Genomic DNA, 23,312 nt, shown 5'->3' on the forward strand with positions numbered 1-23,312 from the left:
TACAGAAAACGCACTGGTAAACACATGTTTTGTTGGAATTTATAAGATTGTTCTGTATTTGCGAGTCTTCATTGTGAACGAAATATTTAAAAAAGTCGTTGGCGATTCAAACTCTTCATGGAGTGGTAACCACCTAATATCCTCGATTGCCTACAAAATGATACAAAAAGAAAACAATCCATTCGTTAGTATTTTTTTCCCAAATTTATTTACAATATTGTTGTTTTATTTATTGGAAGCGTAACGCATTTACTTGTTTCAAATGAATATGACAACACATAGAAAAGGGTTTGTAAAGTTTGTGCATAATAGGCGTAAGCAAAGGGGATTCATATATACATTTTAATTATTGTTAAAGTTGCGGAGAACCATATGCGATTGCACTATCTTTTTTGCACACGTACCATCTTGCACTGCACTATCGTCTATAGTAGATATATCCTGGACTTCCTCATTTTCTGTCTAATGGACTCTCCCATCCTTTCAAATTGGATCATTTTTTTTCCAAAATGTCAAGTATATTTATTTCTTTATTTACAACATTTCTTACATAAATTCCTTTAAACAAACAGCACAGACCCTGATGAGACGCCGCATCATGCGGCGTCTCATTTGGGTCTACGCTGTTTACCAAGACCTTTTTTCTAGACGCTAGGCATAAATGGGTTAAGTTTGCCCTTCTATGTACACAGGCGTCGTTATTGTAACGTGTACTTCCTTAAAATATATCTACAGCAATGCATTCCGTACAATTAAGGTTATATTAACATGAACATACATACCGATTAGTTCCTTCTGTAAAACGAAAGTAAAAACTTAAAATATTGTTTTCATCTAATTGGAACAACAAAACAACAACATCAACTGAAATTAGTCTTATCATGCAATGTACGCAATAAACCATATTTTCATACAACACTTATAAAATAAACAAGAGGATTTTAATGCTATATTCTAGTCATGAAGCCTATTACAACATAAGTGTTTATAGTACTGTTAATAGTAACAATTATATTGACATTAACAGCTATTTGTAGTAATATTAATACTTAAAATATTAACAGTTATTTTTGGCCGTTAATGTTGAAATCTATTTATATAGCATTATAAAACGTACGCGTTTAGGTATGTTAACGATATAATTTTATCACGTGTTTAAATAATTTTCTCGATAACTTGAAAATCATTGTTTAATTATTGCTTGCCTCTTGTCAAGGATCACCTACGATAAGAATTATGCTATTTAATAGTTGTTTTCCTCTTGATAGTTTATTCAAAACAATAAAAAGGTTACATCCAACGCAATTCAGTGTACATCATAGTTGTTTGTTTGTTTAATGTAAAATGTGTATGTGCAATGCCATAGCATTAAATTAACATGTTAAACTAATAAGAAAATATAAAACGTTGACATAATTGTAAGACCGTGATAATAATAACACTTGATATGTTTTACGAAATATGTCAATGAATGTTTGATTGGTCGTATCTATATGACTGTACATTTATATAGAGAATAACAGGTTACTGCCTGATCTTTTTGTAATATATCAGGCAAGGCTAAGAATAATATAACGGCGAGGCTTGCCGGTATACTTGTTATGCTTGTTATTTTATTCATGCCGAGCCTGATATATTACAAAAAGATCAGGCAGTAACCTGTTTTTCTGTTAATCATACCTCTACGTAAACGAGTTTAATGTAATAATGCAAAATCGCTTTAAAGCTGCAGTTTTAGCGGGAAAGAATATGACTTTTGTCAATAATGACGTCATGAGCACGCACGCTTAATATTTGTAAACATGAAACCGTCGGGGACGGGTGATGCTCACCAAAGTTTTTTTTGTCACAATATTGCACTATATATTCAGATAAAAGGAAACGTCTAGTAGTTGGTGGACAAGAATTGCACTATATGTACAGTTAATGGAAAATTTCAAAGGGCCAAAACTCTGTGAAAAATCATCCAACCAGGACCCGCTGATAATATGCACATCTCCTCTTGGTAGTGAAGCTTCCCATAAAGTTTAATTGATTTCCGGTCATTAGTTGCTGAGAAATAGCCCGAAAAAAATGTGCACGGACGGAAGGACACACGGGCAGACGAAGCAGCGACTATATGCTCCCCCAAAAAATATTTTGGGGAGCATAAACATGTATGTGTTGCTGTTTCCGTTGCATTTTGTATTTAAAATATGTTACATCTTGGTATCAAATTGAATGTTTTGTTGAATCTTATTCTTTTATACCAGAAATGATTACTTTACTGTTGATTCCGAGTTATATGACCATCCTCCACACATGACTGATATACGAACTTCCTGTTGACCATGTTATAAAAAATATATCAGGCAACAATATCAAGCAGAGAACAACGCGGTCGTATGATAAACTGTTATATACGAAAAACAAACTGTTTGATAGACTGCTGATGCAACTAGAGTTGCACTTTAGTTTTATTTGAATATTAATTCATCAGAGCTGAAATGAGTTGATTTGTTTTCCCACATGATACTTTTACAAAAATAACTGTGGAGTTATAATAAGCAACAGCGCCTAATGACGCTTTTGAAATTGACTGAGCAAATTGCGTATGATGCTGAAACAAATGAATTATGACCTTTGATAAAGTCAACAATTTTACTTCTGGCAGTTGCATTTTGTAACAAGCATTCTTTATATATTTGAAGATTTTTTCTAAATTTGTGTTTCTATCCATTACGTAGAAACTATAAACTTAATGTTATTATCTTAAGCTGTCAATCAAAGTTACACTATAGATAAATAAGAAGAGCATATTTTCAATAATAGAAACTAGTAATACAAAAAAAACGGCTGTTCAAGAATGTATTTAATCAGGCTTAATTTAACATTTTCAAGCGAAAAATAAAATAACTTACTGAGTGTTTCATACGTATCCTCATTGATCTGACCCCCTTGCTTATCAGGGGTCGTATTCCAGAAACATCTTTAGTCATTTCTTAAATATTTTCACTAACGTTCAAAATTACAATGTTTTGTATTTCTGTACTAAATAAAGACATGCATGTTTTTTGGTATTCCTAAAATAACATTGACATAATGAGATTATTTTTATGTAATTTTCGATGCCTTTCTATTGCAGTATGAAATGAAACACTAAAGAAAAAATCCGAATTTAAAAATAATAATAACATGTACCTTAAGATGCTTCTGGAATACCACCCCAGAGCTATGTTCATCATTTCCTTCTCTGTGAAAGTGATCTATGACTATACGTATGACAAAGATACAGATTATCAGCAATCAAATTAAATAATGAAAAATGTGCCGTGCTCTGTTAAAAGTGGGTTTAATGCATGTGCGTAAAGTGTCATCCCAAATTAGACTGTGCAGATTGCACAGGCTAATCAGGGACGACAATTTTCGCCATAACTTGATTTTTGTTAAGAAAAGACTTTTGTTTTAAACGAAAAATATCATAAAAGCGGACCGTGTCGTCCTTGATTACCCTGTGCGGACGGCACAGGCTAATCTGGGACGGCACTTTGCGCACATGCATTAAACACTTTGTTCACAGAGCAGTGTTAATATTTTGATGAATGACACACTTGAACGCATCTTGCTGTATACGCAAATGACACACTTGAACGCATCTTGCTGTATACGCAAATGACACACTTGAACGCATCTTGCTGTATACGCAAATGACACACTTGAACGCATCTTGCTGTATACGCACTTACTTACTTGACCTCTCCTGATCCTGAAACATAACAAAGGAAATGCAATAAAACAAATCGCACATACTTCATATTTACACATTACTCATGGCTAATATATGTGTAAAACTCAATCAATAAAAAAACACTCAAAAAATGTAATTACACTTGAATTTTGAAAGAGCATTATTCAGAATATTACCAAAACAGAATAAAATTCATTTCTTTTAGTATAACAGTTATTATGTTACTTTTAGTATAACAGTGATTATGTTACTTCAGAAATAATACTCCATGAAACTCTGTTACTTCAGAAATACTATTAATGAAACTATAATAATTTGCATTTTTTGCTTTATCGAATAACGTAAGAGCAAACCTTTCCGCGTGCGTTGACAATAGAGACCTATTGAAACTGCAACGGTCACTATAACTACAACAGCTACTAGCGAACCAACCACTTTGAAAATGGTCCCAGAAATTGAACTGTAGTTGCTGTCTGATTTATGGAAACAATATTGGTCACATTACTTCAACGTTCATGATATTAGAGCATTACCAAACTACTTGGTAAGATATTTAAGCTGTATAAAAGCATGTAATATATGCTAAATGTTCATCAATTTTTAAACCTTTCTTGTTATAATGATTCGTGAATACAAAAGCCCTTTAAAATTTCTGGTTTGCAAGATGCAATTAATAGCAGGTCAGATAATATACTAATTGTACCTTGTAGAATCGAGGTCGTCATATATTTGACTGCAGAATATTGACTCTGTCCTAATATGGAATACGAAAATATTCGAAACGGGTATCCTCGTTGTCGTTCTCAAACCTCGTAGCTCCAAAATTTTCATTTTTAACGTCTTTTCCGAATATATGAAGTCTGGCGCGTTTTTTGGGCTATATCTCGTAGCTCTACGCCAATCAGAGCCATTGAAAAAGCAACATGACGAAATGATGTAGCTTGATTGTTGGCTTTTTTGTCGGGCGAAAAGTCGTAGCGATTATTGCTACGTCATTTCACCTATAGGTACGTCATTTCGTGTGGACAAATTTGCCACAACGTTTTTATATTTGCCGCTACAAGGTCTCCTATCAGGATGAATTGGCGTACCTCGTATAAAAATGAAAAAAAACTGTGGTGACGAAATATTGTAGCTACCATTTCTGAATATCAGTATGACTTACGCGTCTACGGCTTATACCGTATTTTGAAGCTTCATTTGTTTGGTATTTTTTACAGAATTTCACTTTTTAAAACATCGTTATTAAAAAATGTGACGTTTTTTCTCTCTCCTGAAGAGTTGGCATTTTGTAGGTACGAGGTTTGAGAACGACAGCGACGATATAACTGTCCTGCCCGATAGTCATATTGCCACTAGTCCCGATATATTCCATTTCACCGATTGCATTGGATAAATTTGTCCAAATATTTCCATCTATGCTTGCCTGCACTACGAATGTCTGTGGACACCCACCATGGAATCCGTATTGACATTTTATATGCGCTGCCACCCGATACGACTCGAGTTAGTCTGTTCAACAGGCCTTAGGTTAACGGAGTTAGCCTGTACGGACAGGCAATGGTATTACCATCATACCATTTGGTATGGGGTTAGCCTGTAGATAACCTGGATACAAGATCTATAAATAAATAGTTTATTTATAGATAACGAAGGAAAAGGGATTAGGTCACGGTATCTCGATCTCTCGATTATTTATTGAAAATAATGAAGAAAAACGCCCTTTTAGGTCTCGAACTTAATAACTATGTGAAATATGGAATGCAAATATTTATTTTATTCAGGGAATTTAGAACATTTTAAGATTGAATATAATAAATGCTAAAGTGAATCTATCTTGTTACCGCGTGGTTTTTTTGTAATACCTGTGAAATGTACAATAGATTCAATATATTGAAAAACACTATGCATTTGTTGATACATGTAGTTAAATTATATTTAAGTATGCAATAGCAAAAATAATAACAAACAAAAGGTATGAACGTAATTTTTTTTTTATATTATTATTTACCCATCTATTTATCTAATTATTAATTCATTCATTCATTTATCCTTCCATCCGTCCGTCAGTTCGTCCATCCGTTTGTTTGTTCGTTTGTGCGTTCGTGCGTTTGTTTATTGTTTGTTGGTTGGTTGGTTTGTTTGTTCTTTGGCTCGTACCTCGGATCGTTCGTTTGTTTGTTCGTTTGTTTGTTCTTTTGTTATTTCGTTCTTTTTTGATTTTGGTCTTTGTTTAATTTTTTTTTTCGTTTGTTCGTTCTTTCGTTCGTTCGTTCGATCATTCATTCGTTCGTTCGTTCATGCATTCATTCATTCATATATGTATTTATGTTTTAAACATTTTTGTTTTGTTTTTTGTTCTTATTTAATTATTTATTCGTTCATTCATTCATTAATCTTTCCATCCCTTCGTCCGTCCGATTTTTTTTCCCGTTACTTTGTGCGTTCGTTGCGTTTGTTCATTGGTTCGTTCGTTTGTTAATGAGTTCGTTTCGTTTGTTCTTCCATCCATCCATCCATCCATCCATCCATCCATCCATCCATCCATCCATCCATCCATCCATCCTACCTTCCTTCTTCTTCCTTCCTTTCTATCCTTCCTTTCTATCCTTCCTTCTCCTTCCTTCCTTCCTTCCTTCCTTCCTTCCTTCCTTCCTTCCTTCCTTCCTTCCTTCCTTCCTTCCTTCCTTCCTTCCTTCCTTCCTTCCTTCTTCCTTCCTTCCTTCCTTCCTTCCTCCTTCCTTCCTTCCTCCCCTCCCTCCCTCCCTCCCTCCCTCCCTCCCTCCCTCCCTCCCTCCCTCCCTCCCTCCCCTCCCTCCCTCCCTCCCTCCCTCCCTCCCTCATCCCTTCCCTTCCTCCTTCCCTTCCTTCCTTCCCTTCCTTCCTTCCTTCCTTCCCATTCCATTTCCTTCCTTCCTTCCTTCTTCCTTCCTTCCTCCTTCCTTCCTTCCTTCCTTCCTTCCTTCCTTCCCCCCTTTTTTTTCTTCCTTCCTTAGCCTTCCTTCCTTCCTTCCTTCCTTCTTCCTTCCTTCCCTCCTCCTTCCTCCTTCCCCTCCCTTCCCTCCCTCCCTCCCCTCCCTCCCTCCCTCCCTCCCTCCCTCCTCCCTCCCTCCCTCCCTCCCTCCCTCCCTCCCTCCTTCCTCTCCCTCCCTCCGTCCCTCCTCCCTCCTCCCTCCCTCCGTCCCCCTCCCTCCCTCCGTCCCTCCCTCCGTCCCTCCCTCCGTCCCTCCCTCCGTCCCTCTACTTCCGTCTCTCCCTCCGTCCCTGTCTCCGTTCCCTCTCTCGGTTCCTCTCTCGGTTCCTCCTCCGTTCCTGTCCTCCTTCCTTCCTTCCTGCCGTTCCTCCCTCCGTTCCTCCCTCCGTCCCTCCCTCCGTCCCTCCCTCCCACTCACACCCTCCCTCACACACCCTCCCTCCCTCCCTCCCTCCCTCCCTCCCTCCTCCCTCCCTCCCTCCCCTCCCTCCCTCCCTCCCTCCCTCCCTCCCTCCCTCCCTCCCTCCCATCCTCCCTCCCTCCCTCCCTCCCTCCCTCCCTCCCTCCCTCCCCCTCCTCCCTCCCTCCCTCCCTCTCCCGCTCCCTCCCTCCCTCCCTCCCTCCCTCCCTCCCTCCCTCCCAGCCAGCCAGCCAGCCAGCCAGCCAGCCAACCAGCCAGCCATGCCAGCCATTTATTCATTCATTCATTTTTTGATGTATTTAATAATTTATTTACTTATTTTGTGTTCAACCTTTAAAGCTTTTCCGTCCCTGAGTGACTGACTGACTGAGTGACTGACCGACCGACCGACCGACCGACCGACCGACCGACCGACCGACCGACCGACCGACCGACCGACCGACCGACCGACCGACCGACTGACTGACTGACTGACTGACTGAAAGAAATAACGAACGAACGAACCAATAAACCAATGAACAAGCCCACGTACGCACACACGGAGTGAATAGATAAATAGATAGATAAATAAATAAATAGATGAATGAATAAAGAAAGAAAGAAAGAAATGCATGAACGAATGAATAAACGCATGAATGAACGCGTGAATGAATGAATAAATAAATAAATACATAAATACATAAAAAAATACATTAATACATAAATAAATACATTAATACATAAATAAATGATTGAATGAAACCCTGTTCTGCTTACAATAATGTGATTATTATTTTTGGTATTTCATACTTTAATATAAATAAACTATAAACAAATCCCTAGTGTTTTCAAAAATTATTAATCTATTCACTGTCAGTGTGCAATATATTTAATCTTAAAATGTTCTAAATTCATTGATTAAAATATAAATTTATAACCAATATTTCCATTCTTTATTGGTTTAAGACCTAAAAAGGCGTTTTTCTTCATTATTTTCAATAAATAATCGAGAGATCGAGATACCGTGACCTAATACCTTTTCCTTCGTAATCTATAAATAAACTATTTATTTATAGATCTTTTATCCAGGGGCGGTATTCTGAAACTTTCTTAGACAAAATATTCGCTAAGAATTCACGTTTTTTCTAAGTATTTTACTATAACTGTAATATTTTCTTAGTTTTTGTCTAAGAAACGTTCTAATCTCTTAGAATTTTCTAAGAGTTGCCAAATTTTACTAAAAAAGTTAGAAACCTCAACACCTGTCTTAAACTTATAGAATTTTCTTAGATAAAATTTGTATCGGCCATTTTGTGTTGATTCATAAAAACAAATATCGAATTTCACGTCGAACCATCACAGGTAAGTTAAATTTTAACATTGGTAAATAATGTTTACATTTTAAATGAGTGTGTAACAGGGTTGAAATATTCATTTCACGGATTCTGTTCATGTGTTCTGTTTTAAATGTTATTATTTCCATATAACGCATTGTGTTTACCTGGGTTACTTATTAAGCTGTGCTCCTGTGGCCAGTCTTAGAGTTAAAGTCAGTCAAGCATGTGAGTTACACATGTCCAGTTTATATAATTGTTCAGTCAGGCTTGACCAGTTATTTTCCCGCCCTTTCCTTTGTCTTCTGGTCACTTCTAACTTGAACACAGAGCTGTACACGTCTACTTTTAAGATGTACATTTATAGTACAGAGTTGCCATTACTTCAATATAAGGTTAGTTCTATTTCTACCTGTTTGCATTTACTCTTTCTTGTATTTGCATTGAGTTGTATTTATGTTGTGAGTTGATATAACTCATATTTGATAAGTAATTAGGTTAAATTCAGAAAAGCAGCATTGCCATCCTAAACGTGCTAACGATTCCTATAATTCACAGTTTCCCATACTCTTCACATGTATAATCTTATTTGCAGCAGTAGCACAGCACCCGCAGAGAATTGTATACGATTGAGAGAGAGTTCCGTACACATTCCACAAATGGTAAGCGAGAACGAGAAAGAGTTGAGATCTCATGTAATTGTATGTTTATGCTGTATATGTACCATTTATCATGTTACCAGATCTTTTATATATATTTCATTGTAACTTGTTAAAGGCCACACATGATATGTTTTATATATTTGTTACTTTGCATATAATAATATAGTGTCTGATACCATGTTTATATATGTTTCAGTGACATGGAATTCGTATAATAATAAAGACGAATACAACATATATTCGGGTGGTTATTTTGAGCCGGGTACTGCCCGTTTATATTTGGCGCCCAACGTGTTTTGCGGACCCGAGAGGAGGAAGGCGGCCCGTGGAAAGCGGAGAAGTCGTGGAAGGGTCGTTGAGGACTGAGCGTACGTAGGAAGAGTCTTATTGGACGGGTCGTTGAGGACGTAGCGGAAGTGGGAGTCGTTTAACCGTGTATTTAGAACATTTCCGAGGATTTATAGTGCAATATCGTGTACCTACCGTGTGGACAATTGTGAAGTGGACATCTTTAAATAGTTATCGTGTATCATATTCAGACTTTTAATCATTTGTGGCCTATATTCATCATATGTGTATTCTTCACCTTTCTTCGTAACCGTGAGTATATGTATGTGAGTGAGAGAGAGAATATATTATTTGTTTACCTAATATAATTGATTGCTCTAATTACTTGGTGACGGTTACATCTTTATAAGATCTATTCTTCATCCTTTATCAACAGTTACTAAAAACATTGAAATGCTGCTATTTTGAATTTATTCATAAAGTGATTATAAATTCATTAATTTTGTAACCAACTCATTGCTATCCCTTTAACCTCTTTATTCTATAAATTCTCATATAATCCCTTTCCCAGTGTCCATACCTTTATCCAGCCCTTTTACATTTTGGCCTTAATTCTATTTAGTCCATTGTATTCCATTTTATTACTGTGTGAGTGTTTGTTTTGATTTGCTGCATTCCTGAGTTTATGCATTGCTAACAGTACATCAGGTTACACTTGTTCACCTTGATTATACATGATTTGGTTTTGATTGGATATAGAATTCCCTAATTTGCATACTGAGTTTGGATATCATCGCTTCCTTGGTTTTCATTGGTTGACACATGACTGAATTTTTTTCACTGACAGACCATGTGACTACTATTTTACCTTATATGGAAGTTGTAGTAGAGTAGTAATTCTCAACACAGTGTAGTAGTATATGTACATGTAGGTAAGGTCTGTTTTGGACAGATGTCTCCCGTGTGAGCTGATATCAGGTAAATCTGTTTACACATTTGTGGTCGGCTTCTTTGGTTGTTATTTTAGTTAATTTGATTTGTCTCAGGGCATTGCATTTTTATTTTGGCGTTTAATATTTCTGAAGTTAATACTTATAACACAGTGTAGGTTGAGTGATTTGAATTAAAATACTTGGTGCAATTTATTCATTTGAATTTAATTTGAAATTATTTTGAACACTTATTTAAACTTCTTTATTTTTTTGTGAAATATTTTCATTTATTATTGATACTTAGGTTTGATTTGAAATATTTGGTTTTATTTATATTGTATTATTCTAAGTTGGACTTTGATTTTTAGGTTCTTCCTTGCAGTTTACGGATGGAAATACTTAGTTAATTTCATTTCATATCTTATTTGGAATTATTCTTGGACATTTTGGATAATTAATTATTTTCATGTACATTGCATTCCATTTACACATAGTGTGTTGAAGTTCTGTTTGATATAGGTGATTGAAGTTGTGCATGTTTAGTTGTGACTTAAGTTGACGCAATAGTGTGTTAGCTTGTTCTTGTACTTTGGAGTCTATTTTTCAGTTCATTCAATTTTGGGTTTGTGCTTTTGTGACCGAATTAGTTTGAACGTTGCTGAAATTGTGTGAAAGTGCATCACTGTTCATACTTTGAAGTTTGAATTTGATGTTTTGTTTTAGTTGTGATACTTGATTGATTGGTTCATTGTGGGTCAATTAATTTACTTGTATCTTAACTTTATTTTTTTTTATACTTTGTGATAATATTCTTAGTCCAGGATCCGTTTGCGCACAAGTGATTTATTTATTATTCATTATACTTGGTGATTATTGATTGACTTTCAGACAGTGCAAAAGTGATTTAACTGGTGTTTTCACTTATTGAATTTGATTTAAAGTGGATTCATTTGTTTGTACTTATACTTTGAATTGATTTTATAGAAGTTCACTTTGAATTGCAACTTAATTAGTCTTTGAGGATTTATTTGGTTGAACTTAAGGTTGAGTTGATGCAATACTGACTTAACTTTATTATTTTTTTTAATTAATAATTAGAATTGGAAGGTGTTTGTTTGTTGTTTTATTGGCAGCAACTTTGAATTTTGGGTAGCATTTAACTGACTTTGAACTTTATTTGGTCTAAGCTATATTATACTATGTATGTTGGAAGAGATTAGTGTTTCTTTGAAACACAATATACTTGGAAGGGTTATCATTATTTCTTCGGAAACTATTGACTTTGAAGTTGACATGAATTGATTATTTGACAGAATTAATTAATTGATTAATTGATAGGTTGCATTAAATCACTGATAATTGAAAGTTGAATTTGAAGTTAAATGAACATGGCATCAAGTGAAGGGAAGATTATGGAGACTGTTCAAGAAGAAGGAGGTCAGGATATTACAGAGGAAGATAGGAAATTGCTTGAAGCATTTAAGAAGCTTGATGTTAAGCCTGAAATTGAAAATACAGAAGACTTAATCAAATTTATGTCCACATATAGATGTCGGAAAAAGGCTGAAGATAGGTATAGGTCAGCTGATACTTTAAGATATGTTGAGGACAGAAGACACTTTGAAGACAGAAGACACTTTGAGGACAGAAGAACCTTTGAGGAAAGAAGATATGGGGATGACAGAACCTTCAATAGTAGTAGCTACCCCAGGATATCAACCTTTGGAGGGGTTAGTGGAAAAGGAGAAGCCAGTTGGGAGAGTTTCAAGTTTGAAGTTCAGTCTTTGATGGCTAATAGGATATTCAGAGAAGAGCAAATATTATTTGGAATAAGAAAGGCTGCCAAAGAAGATGTGGCTGACATATTAAGACGACTAGGAACAAAGGTTACAGTGAGTGAAGTTATGTGGAAGCTGGAGAGTACATATGGAAATGTTGAAACGAAGGAAACTATTCTAAGAAAGTTTTACAATTGTTCCCAGCAACCTGCAGAGTCCATTGCATCATTTTCTTCTAAGCTTGAAGACTTGTACGATAAGGCAGTTTCTTTGGGGGGTATTAAGAAGGATGACAATATAATTAAAGGGGTCTTATACCAAGGATTGAAGAAGGAACTCAGGCAGCAGGCAGCTTACAAGTTTGAAACAGAACATGATTATGACGCCTTTAAAATCTATCTAAGAAAGATGGAGTCTGAAGATAGAGAGGAGAAAAGAGAGACAACAAAGCCAGCCAACCCTGCGGTAAATACAACAGCACCAGAATTGACTGAGGTCCTGTCACAACTCAAAAGGTTGAATGAAAGAATCGATAGATTAGAAAGAGAGAAAGTAACAGGTCAGTCAGAGAACCAGTACACACCATTTATCAGCAGAGGTGCTCGGCGTGGACAACACGGTTATGATAGACATTTCCGGCCAGATCAGAGGGGTTTCAGAGGAACAACAAGAAGGGAACCATCAAGGCCACTGTCATCAACCACGTTTATGCCCACCTGTTACCACTGCAATCAACGTGGACACATTGCTAGGGAGTGCCCAAAACTAGTTTGTGCTCCAGTCGCCGGGTCGGAGAGGAGCACACCAGAGACTAAGAAAGACCCTCAACTAGTTGGAGATGTGAATGAAGTCAACCTGAATATTAACAACAATACAACCACAGCTCTTTTGGACACTGGATCATGCGTAAGTATTATATCTGAAACATTCTATAAAGAACACTTAGCTGATACTGAATTAGAGCCACTGACAGAAATGATCAACATAGAATGCGCTGATGGTCAACAACTTCCATACTTAGGATGTATAGAAGCTACCATTAGTATTGAAAATGGATTGGAGAAAGCAACATCAAAGCAATGTCTCTTTTTGATATCACCAGATACGAAATACTCTGCAAGAACTCCAATAATTCTAGGAACAAACATATTGAAAACATTACTACAAGACTGCAAAGATAATTTTGGTGAACAATTTTTACAGAAGGCTAATTTACATACTCCATGGTTTTTAAGCTTTAGATGTTTAGTAATAAGAGAGAAAGCACTTAGAAGAAACAAGAATTGTCTGGCTATACTGAGATGTGCTACTGAACAGAAGATTACCATAGGACCAAATCAAACCAAACATATACCAGTGACAGCTTATAGAAAACTACCATACAGTGAATGTAATGCATTGATATCAGGGACAGGAGATTCATCACTTCCTGACTTCATTGACATCGGACCAGCTCTCGTGAATTATGACTTTAAGAAGAATGAGTATGTAGTGGAGTTATCTAACGTCACCTATAATACAGTTACAATAGCACCCAGAGCCATCATTGCAGAGCTACAGCCAGTTGACATTGAAGATGATACAACAAGGAGACACCTGAAGGAAGAGGAAGATTTGAAGAGAAGACAAGAGGCATTGATAGAAAGCTTGGACATCGACAAAGACAACATTTTAACACCTGAACAAAGAGAACAATTAAAAACACTTCTTCAAAAACACAAGGATTTATTTTCAACTTCTGACACAGATATAGGAACGTGTACGAAAACCAAACATAGAATAAATCTACATGACGAAACGCCATTTAAAATGAGACATCGCAGGATACCACCTAACATGGTTGAAGAGGTTAGAGCACATCTGGAACAGTTACTTTCATGCGGTATAATAACACCATCCAAATCTCCATGGGCATCACCAGTAGTTCTTGTTAGGAAGAAGAATGGAACACTCAGAATGTGTATAGACTTTAGAAATCTTAATGCCAAGACTATTAAAGACTCCTATGCCCTTCCCAGAATAGAAGACGTTTTTGATTGTTTACAGGGGGCGATGTATTTTTCTACGTTGGATATGAAATCAGGTTATCATCAAATTGAAATTGAGGAGGAGCATAAGGAAAGAACAGCCTTTACAGTAGGAGCACTAGGGTTTTACCATTTCCGAAAAATGCCATTCGGATTGACAAATGCCCCAGCAACATTTCAAAGAAATTCAGAGGAAATGCTAGGAGATTTGAATATGAAGATCTGCGTTATTTATTTGGACGACCTTATCATCTTTAGTAAAACTTTTGAGGAACACCTACATAACATAAACACCATTTTTGACAGATTAAGGGAATTTGGTTTGAAACTAGCTCCTGAAAAATGTGAATTCTTCAGAGAAAAGATAGCTTTCCTAGGACACATTGTGAGTAGTAAAGGAATTGAAACTGACCCAAGTAAGATAGACAAGATCAGAAACTGGCCATCACCAAGCACACCAGAAGAATTGAGAAGTTTTTTGTCATTTGCTGGATATTACAGAAGATTTATTCAAGACTTTAGCAAAATTACGAGACCGTTGAATGATCTGTTACCACCAACCAAAGCAAAGAAGGGACAGAAGAAACCACTGAAGGAATGGAAATGGACAGACACTGAAGAAGATATATTTACTAATCTGAAAGAATTTCTGTCTACACCTCCAGTTCTGGCATATCCAGATTTCAACTTACCGTTTGAAGTACACACGGATGCATCAGGTAAGGGTTTAGGAGCTGTGCTATATCAACAACATCACGACAACACCAAACACGTCATAGCATATGCAAGCAGGTCACTCAGTAAATCAGAATCAAACTACGCAGCTTTCAAATTAGAATTTTTGGCATTAAAATGGGCAGTCACCGAAAAGTTTTCAGATTACTTAACCAACACTCACTTTACATTACTCACAGATAACAATCCACTCACTTACATTCTCACTACAGCGAAATTAGACGCAACAGGGCAAAGATGGGCATCAGATTTGGGCAATTACAACTTTGACATCATATACAGGGCAGGCAGAAACAGCACAGATGCAGATGCACTCAGCAGATATCCTCACCACAAAATCATAGACCAACAACAACATGAAAACATCAAAATAGACAACAGCACAGTGAAAACAATTTGCAAGTACATAACACCAGCACTCATTGACACACTACCAGCATTGTCACTCAACATCATAGAAGCTACAGAAACACCAATGCAACCTATAGCACAGCTTGAATTAAGAGAAATTAGGAAAGCACAGAGACAAGATCAATTAATTGAAAAGTGGAGAATAGCAACTATAGACAAGACCCTACCCCAATTTAATACTCTACCTGGAGATATCATAATGAAAAAGAACTTTGAAAACTTTATCATAAAGAGAGGCATTCTGTACAGGAATTTACATGAGAATGAAGAGATTATTGAACAACTCGTTATACCAAACTGCTATAAGAGAGAAATACTAGAAGGATTTCATGACGACTGTGGTCACCCTGGAAGAGATAGGACACTAAGATTACTGAGAGAACGCTATTTTTGGCCAGGAATTACAACAGATGTGGAGAAACATGTCACAGGATGTAATCGATGTTTAAGGAGAAAGACAACAGTGAATACAAGGGCACCAATGATTAATGTGAATACAACTTATCCATTAGAATTAGTGTGCTTTGACTTTCTGTCAGTTGAACCATCTAAAGGACATAGTAACATCCTAGTGATAACGGATCATTATACCAAATTTGCCATGGCCATTCCGACAAAGAACCAGACAGCGAAAACAACCGCCGAAGCCTTTTATAACAATTTTGTTGTTCAGTATGGTATTCCAACAACTTTACACTCTGACCAAGGAGCCAATTTCGAATCACAGATAATCAAAGAGCTCTGCAAATTAACCAATACAAAGAAAACTCATACTTCTATTTACCATCCTCAAGGAAACGGAACTCCAGAAAGATTTAATAGAACATTACTAGGCATGCTTGGAACATTAGAGAATGATCAGAAGAAACATTGGACTGATTACATTAAGCATCTGGTATTTTGCTACAATTGTACTCCACACGAATCGACAAGAGTATCACCTTTCGAATTAATGTTCGGACGTAAAGCAAAATTACCCATGGACACCAAGTTTGAACAAGTAACATCAGAATTCAAGACCAAAGAAACCAAAGATTACATTGAACATTTAAAGATGAGAATGAAGAGGACAAGAGAAATAGTTGAACAGTATGTAGAAAATGCCAAAGGTAAGCAAAAGAAGTATTATGACATGAAAGCTCGAGCAGCAAGAGTTCAAGTAGGGGATAAGGTTCTTGTAAAAATCCTATCCCATACTGAAGGAAAACACAAACTGGTAGATAAGTTTGAAGAGGAAGTTTTTACTGTCCTAGAACAAGTAAATGACCATATACCAGTCTATCGTGTCAGGTCAGAATCAGGTAAGGAGAAAACTCTGCACAGGAATCATCTGCGCCTGTTGGTTAATCAGGATGAAGCAGAAGAGTTCCGGGATAATCAGGAGACTACTTCAGGTAACAGCATACCTGTAGACGTAGCAGAAGAAGAAGTAGAAGAATTATCAGACAAGAAGACCATGGATGCATCCAAAGAAGTAGAAAAGATGGAAGACGATGATGAGGATGAGTCTGATGCAGGAGATCTTGTATATTTTTCAAGAGGTGGGGACGCCCATATCCTAGCTGACAACATAGATATGTCTAGAGAAGAATCAAGGACGGAAAACATAGATATGTCTACAGAAGAATCGAGGATAGAAGACAGAGATGATATTTCTAGTGAAGTTCCCGGAGAACAAAGAAACGAAGATAGGGAAGAATTAATACAAGCAGAGGATAGAGTAGATGACGTTGTTGAAGATGTTCCTGAATCTACAGCAGGGAATGAAGAAGAGAACAACGAAGAAGAGATGCCTGAAAACGTACCTCATCAAGTAGATTTGTCGCAAGAAGCTGACATTACTGAAGAACCAGACATTACTGAATACCCTATACAAGATCAAGATAATAATAATCAAGAAGAAATTGAAGTCCCTATAGAAATGGATGAAGCACAACCGATAAGGACAGAGACATCTACATCGGATACTAGAGCTCCAACACCAAAACCAAGACAATCTGTCAGAGAGAGACGACCTCCAGATCGGTATAAGGATTACCAGATGAATGCTTGTGTGGTACCAAGACCACAAGATGCCAGGTTTGAGGCATTAAATAAATTGATTGCCTCAGGTGTTTTAAATCAATTAGACAGTAAGACAGCTGGACGTATGGTTTCTAGTATTTTTCAATGAAATTTTCATTAAAAAATTTGTTTTAACATATTTTAAACAATATTGTGTATGTATTTTGTGTGTATTTTATATCAGAGGTTGTTTTTTTTTGCAAGGTTCGGGCAGTATTATTCTGATTAATAATTATCAGAAAGAGTTATCTCTGAAATAAATTTCAGTGAGTTTTCATGCGAGTGACGTGATGTTATTTTTGTAACTTTCTTATTAACAATGTGAATTGCTGATATTGCATATAGTATCAATTGATTTTTTTAATGTATTATTTTAATGTGAGGACACAGTTCTGAAGAACAGGAGGAAAAGAGTCAGAATCATATTTATACATTTATGTAAGGTAAGTATGTATCAGTTATTCAGTAGTATAACTAGTGGATGTAGTTTCGATAAAGTATGTTGTTCTTGCTTGTACAATGCTGTTATTATAAACAGTATAGTGAGATAGATAGGTATTGTATCTATTTTGTATAGAAAGGTTATTTGTTGACGGACAATTCTGTTTTTACTGTGACATGACAATTTTGTTTTCTTCTTGGTTTGTTATGATGAGGACATCATTTTTCGGGCCAGGGAAGTCTGTAACAGGGTTGAAATATTCATTTCACGGATTCTGTTCATGTGTTCTGTTTTAAATGTTATTATTTCCATATAACGCATTGTGTTTACCTGGGTTACTTATTAAGCTGTGCTCCTGTGGCCAGTCTTAGAGTTAAAGTCAGTCAAGCATGTGAGTTACACATGTCCAGTTTATATAATTGTTCAGTCAGGCTTGACCAGTTATTTTCCCGCCCTTTCCTTTGTCTTCTGGTCACTTCTAACTTGAACACAGAGCTGTACACGTCTACTTTTAAGATGTACATTTATAGTACAGAGTTGCCATTACTTCAATATAAGGTTAGTTCTATTTCTACCTGTTTGCATTTACTCTTTCTTGTATTTGCATTGAGTTGTATTTATGTTGTGAGTTGATATAACTCATATTTGATAAGTAATTAGGTTAAATTCAGAAAAGCAGCATTGCCATCCTAAACGTGCTAACGATTCCTATAATTCACAGTTTCCCATACTCTTCACATGTATAATCTTATTTGCAGCAGTAGCACAGCACCCGCAGAGAATTGTATACGATTGAGAGAGAGTTCCGTACACATTCCACAAATGGTAAGCGAGAACGAGAAAGAGTTGAGATCTCATGTAATTGTATGTTTATGCTGTATATGTACCATTTATCATGTTACCAGATCTTTTATATATATTTCATTGTAACTTGTTAAAGGCCACACATGATATGTTTTATATATTTGTTACTTTGCATATAATAATATAGTGTCTGATACCATGTTTATATATGTTTCAGTGACATGGAATTCGTATAATAATAAAGACGAATACAACATATATTCGGGTGGTTATTTTGAGCCGGGTACTGCCCGTTTATAAGTGAAAGGCAACTAATTACGAAACATAAATACCCATCTTCGTAAGTTTACCCCCGCAAATGTGTGTACACAATTTATTTAATATATTTTGACAGTATTTATTTATTATTATCATTCAATTTAATAGTATTTCGAAACATTCACTTCCCCTCTTATACAAAATACGACACTGTTGAGTGACGAAACCTCCGTAGATACAGTAACTTTCCATCATAACAAATATGGCGGACGTGTCAGTTACGTTACATTTTGGAAAACTTCAAATGAACGTTTTCTATGTAAATAGGTACATAACGATGGAAAAGCGCATCATTTATGTTGCTTTGTGGTTTAATGCTCATAATTGTATAACACTGTATTGATTTAGAATTGGTAACATTTATTAAATTGGAGAAAGTGTAATCAAATGTCAATTTAATACCATTTTAACTTTTATACTGATTTGAAAGAAAAACATGATAGTATTTCTTTGGTTTCTATTTTAAGTTATTGTCATCCTAACGTTGTTTACATTGTTGAAATGTTCATATTTTATTTGTAACCAGATGGTGAATTGCCATTTTTACATACGTATTGCCTTTGAAATGAACTTTGGTTTGTAAAAATCAAATAAGCCTTTAAGCATCAATACCTGACCCGACAAATGATACCCGCCCTAATGAAGCAATTAGCAACCCAATGCATCACACTATCATGTGTTCATGATTATTTTTTCCCCAAATGTAGACGCTGATGTTAATTGACATTTTATTATTACAAAATGTTTCTAATATTATTATGTGTGTATTTTTCTTACACAAAATATAAATGAATATAAACCTTGTTTATTTATTGACTTGTAGATATGAACGAAAGGCTGGACACATTTGAGAACCTCACGAACATTTAGGTTGTAAGAAGATATCGGTTAGATAAGGATGGCATCGATCGCCTTAATCAAGAATATGGTGAACGTTTATCACCTAAAACACTTGGGCCAAAGAATGTCTCTTCTTTAGAGAAAATCCTTATCACCCTACGCTATTTTGCTCCGGTGATTTCCAGATAAATGATGGTAACATTCATAATTTGTCACAGCCATCAGTGTCAAGGGCTGTGACACAGTTCACTGAGATGCTCGCTAGCAGGGAAACTACATCAAGATTTATATTGTTCCCTCTAAATATGCATGATGTCAGCAGGATAAAGACGGATTTCCAAGGCATAGCCAACTTTCCAAATGTTGTTGGCGTTGTGGATGGCACTCAAGTGCAGATGTGCAGGATGCATATGTCAATAGAATGGGATATCATTCTATCAATACCCAGGTAAAAAAAATAGTAATATACATTTATTCTTAACACATATAGAAGCCTAACTGCCTACATTCATACATAGTTATCCAAATTTCATTATGCACCCATGTATTTGTATACAGGATTTCATTTAAAAACTATGATTCCAGTGATTTATCTTATGTAAATGATGCATTTTACATTGACGTACATAGTTCCATTGGTAAACAAGAGCTGTCTTCAGAGGATGACATATGCCCCCCGCAAAACGCTTTGATAGAAACTATTTGCATTTTTTGAAACCTAAACGCAGATTTAGAAACCTTAACGCGGACCCTAATTTCAAGGTCAAGGTCAAAGGGGTCAAAATATTTGTGCCTATATGATCACTCGTGAAATAAAATCGATATTCCATCGAATCCAACAAATATCCTCTATATATTGTGAAATAAAACAATAACAGGTAATGGTGAGTGTTATTGTATGTATGTTTACAACTCAACCCATGGCAAAATATAAGACTTTAAGTTAATGAGGTGTTTCAATACAATTAATAATAAATACAGTATTTATATAGTGCAATAATATCAAACCATGATTCTAATTTAAAAGTATTATCAGAAAAATGAGACACGTTCTGAGAAAACTGGGCTTAATGCATGTGCGTATAGTGTCATCCCAGATTAGCCTGTGGAGTCCGCACAGGCTATTCAGGGACGACACTTTCCGCCTTAACTGGATTTTCGTGTAGAAAATCGTGTAGACTTCCTTCAAACGAAAAATACCATAAAAGCGGAAAGTGTCGTCCCTGATTAGCTTGTGCGGACTGCACAGGCTAATCTGAGATGACACTTTACCCACATGCATTAAGCCCAGTTTTCTCAGAAAGCGTCTCAAATAATTTTGCTGGATTTTATTAAATGTATATTTGATATCACAGAGCTCACATAATAACAAGATCAAAAGTCGTAAGGGGAATAGGCCAACTGAAAAGAAGATGGGGAGTGCTGCATGGCGAAATTCGTTTGAAACCTGAAAAGGCTTGCCAGTAAGTAATTAATTTATTTCCCAAAAACAAAACATTATTTTTAGTTTCAAGGAAGTCCCTCATTACCGAAAATCAAGTTAAGGCGGAAAGTGTTGTCCCTGATTAGCCTGTGCGGACTGCACTGGCTAATCTGGGACGACACTTTTGCTCATGCATTATGCCCAGTTTTCTCAGAACAAGACACATATAATTGTATGTGTTAGGAAATGTTTTCAAACAAAATGCAGACATTTCATATGAACAAAAGTGCTTTCATTGTAAAAAATTAATTAAATTTTCATTACAACAAATGCTATTTTGAAAAGTTTTGAATTTTTTCTATAGACTAAGGATTTTGATATTAACTAAAATAAAAGCTTATGATCAAAATGAAAATTAAACATGTATGGTGACTGCAACTTTTTTTCAACAATCAAATTTCAAGCATTATCTTCTTTCTCTTCAGCAGCTCTGCTAATGACATCACCTCGAGTTGGTCATTGTCGTGACAGCTGCAGTGACACCTGACAAAGACAATTCATTTGTCATACTTTGACATATGTACAAGACTGAGCAAATAAATGTACTTTGGGTTATAGAGTTAATTTATTATCATTCAATAAGTTGAGAAGTGTTAATCTTTTTGATAGCCTTTGTTGTAAAAAAATATTTTGTACAAAGTAACAATGGTATTTACTTTTTTTTTTACAATGAGTTATTCTTTTGTTTGATTGATAGGGGTAGAGTGGGGACGGGTACTGGTAAGACTGGTGTAGATTTTTGTTTAAACAACCTCCTTCTAAAATAAATATTTTTATTATTTATAAGACCTAATGGATGTGTGGTTAAAATTATGTAACCACATTTATGAATTCTTTTTATGTCCCCCACTATAGTAGTGGGGGACATATTGTTTTTGCCCTGTCTGTTGGTCTGTCTGTCTGTTTGCGCCAACTGTGAATCTATGTCGTATCAGATCATGGTTACTCAATCCATGCAAAAACGCAATACCACAGTCTTTCGCCATTAAATTGCATAAGATGATGCAGTCGTCTAGCGAAAATTTATGTTCCCTCTCCTTCTTATTTGACGCCATTGTATTTGTCAAACACGTCGCCTGTTTACATTCCGTGGGAAATTTTCTATTTTTAGAAACAGGAATTCCAATTCTTGACGAAGGTGAATGGTTACAAAATGACATAATTATGAAATAAATATAGAATCACATTATTCCAAACATACCATTATGCAACCATCCGTTTTCTGTTCAGACTTGACACATTTTATTGCTTACGATTGAAGATTGTTTAGACACGTAATATTCTAACAATCGTTCAACATTCGCGCGAATATAATTCGTTGCACATTATAACTGTTACTCTACTCTGAACGTTTGAGCGATTTCATTATTATCGGCTTGAACGCAAAGTAGATGGAATTACGTCCTATATACAATTAAAATAATGTGTTTGAAGCCTTAAAACACATTACACTCGCGTATTTGAATGACACACTTTGTTCATCGAAGTTGCCATATTGTTTTGCTTCGCAGTATTAACGCGCATGCGCACAACTGCAAAAAGCGCTTAATCTGTCGATAATACAAATTTTTTACGAACGAAAATAGTTTTATTTTCTAAGAACGTTTTTTCTCTAAGAATGGTCTTAGAAAAATTCTAAGATAAAAATCTTAGATAAAAAACTTTCTTAGTGAAAAAATTAAGAATTAGAAAATTCTATGTAAAATATCTAAGAAATGTTCAGAATACCGCCCCAGGTTATCTACAGGCCAACCCCATACCAAATGGTATGATGGTAATACCATTGCCTGTCCGTACAGGCTAACTCCGTTAACCTAAGGCCTGTTGAACAGACTAACTCGAGTCGTATCGGTTGGCGCTGCATATCCGGTGTCGTTTTGTATCTCTATATTGTACGTTGGTTCAGGTGGTCCTGATGGAATTGGAACACACTTCATCATCTCGAATCACAAGGAAAAAAGGCAAGTCAATCTACTTTAAACAATATATTTACAACATAAGTTCGTGTACTGAAGACGCAGATGATTTTTTATAAATTGAATCTAGCTGTACAACAGTATTCATAAATTAAGATCCAACATGGGACCATTACA

At 35.9% G+C, this 23,312-nt stretch overlaps 1 protein-coding gene and 2 long non-coding RNA genes across 3 annotated transcripts; all 3 read left to right on the forward strand.

The window, feature by feature from the left end:
* Positions 1–8,517: 8,517 nt before the first annotated feature.
* On the forward strand, positions 8,518–17,441 carry LOC127839729 (uncharacterized). Its single transcript, XM_052368115.1, has 3 exons — positions 8,518–9,097; positions 9,294–15,334; positions 16,559–17,441. Exons 2-3 carry the CDS (start codon positions 11,700–11,702, stop codon positions 17,439–17,441), a joined length of 4,518 nt encoding a protein of 1,505 aa, XP_052224075.1. The 5' UTR covers positions 8,518–9,097; positions 9,294–11,699.
* A 100-nt stretch (positions 17,442–17,541) lies between these two features.
* Positions 17,542–18,836, forward strand: LOC127838560 (uncharacterized). Its single transcript, XR_008029861.1, has 2 exons — positions 17,542–18,599; positions 18,796–18,836. It is a non-coding gene; the product is annotated as an uncharacterized LOC127838560 (long non-coding RNA).
* Positions 18,837–19,771: 935 nt separating this feature from the next.
* LOC127838920 (uncharacterized) lies at positions 19,772–22,093 on the forward strand. The gene is made up of 3 exons (XR_008030035.1): positions 19,772–20,184; positions 21,092–21,199; positions 21,645–22,093. It is a non-coding gene; the product is annotated as an uncharacterized LOC127838920 (long non-coding RNA).
* The last annotated feature ends 1,219 nt before the right edge of the window (positions 22,094–23,312 follow it).

This window comes from Dreissena polymorpha, chromosome 7, assembly GCF_020536995.1.
Source record: "Dreissena polymorpha isolate Duluth1 chromosome 7, UMN_Dpol_1.0, whole genome shotgun sequence".
Lineage (NCBI taxonomy): Eukaryota > Metazoa > Mollusca > Bivalvia > Myida > Dreissenidae > Dreissena > Dreissena polymorpha.

Coding starts and splice junctions, on each gene's coding strand:
- LOC127839729 (XM_052368115.1), top strand. CDS start 11,700: ATGAACATGGCATCAAGTGAAGGGAAGATTATGGAGACTGTTCAAGAA. Junction 15,335..16,558: donor GAAGCTACAGAAACACCAAT/GCAACCTATAGC, acceptor CTATCGTGTCAG/GTCAGAATCAGGTAAGGAGA.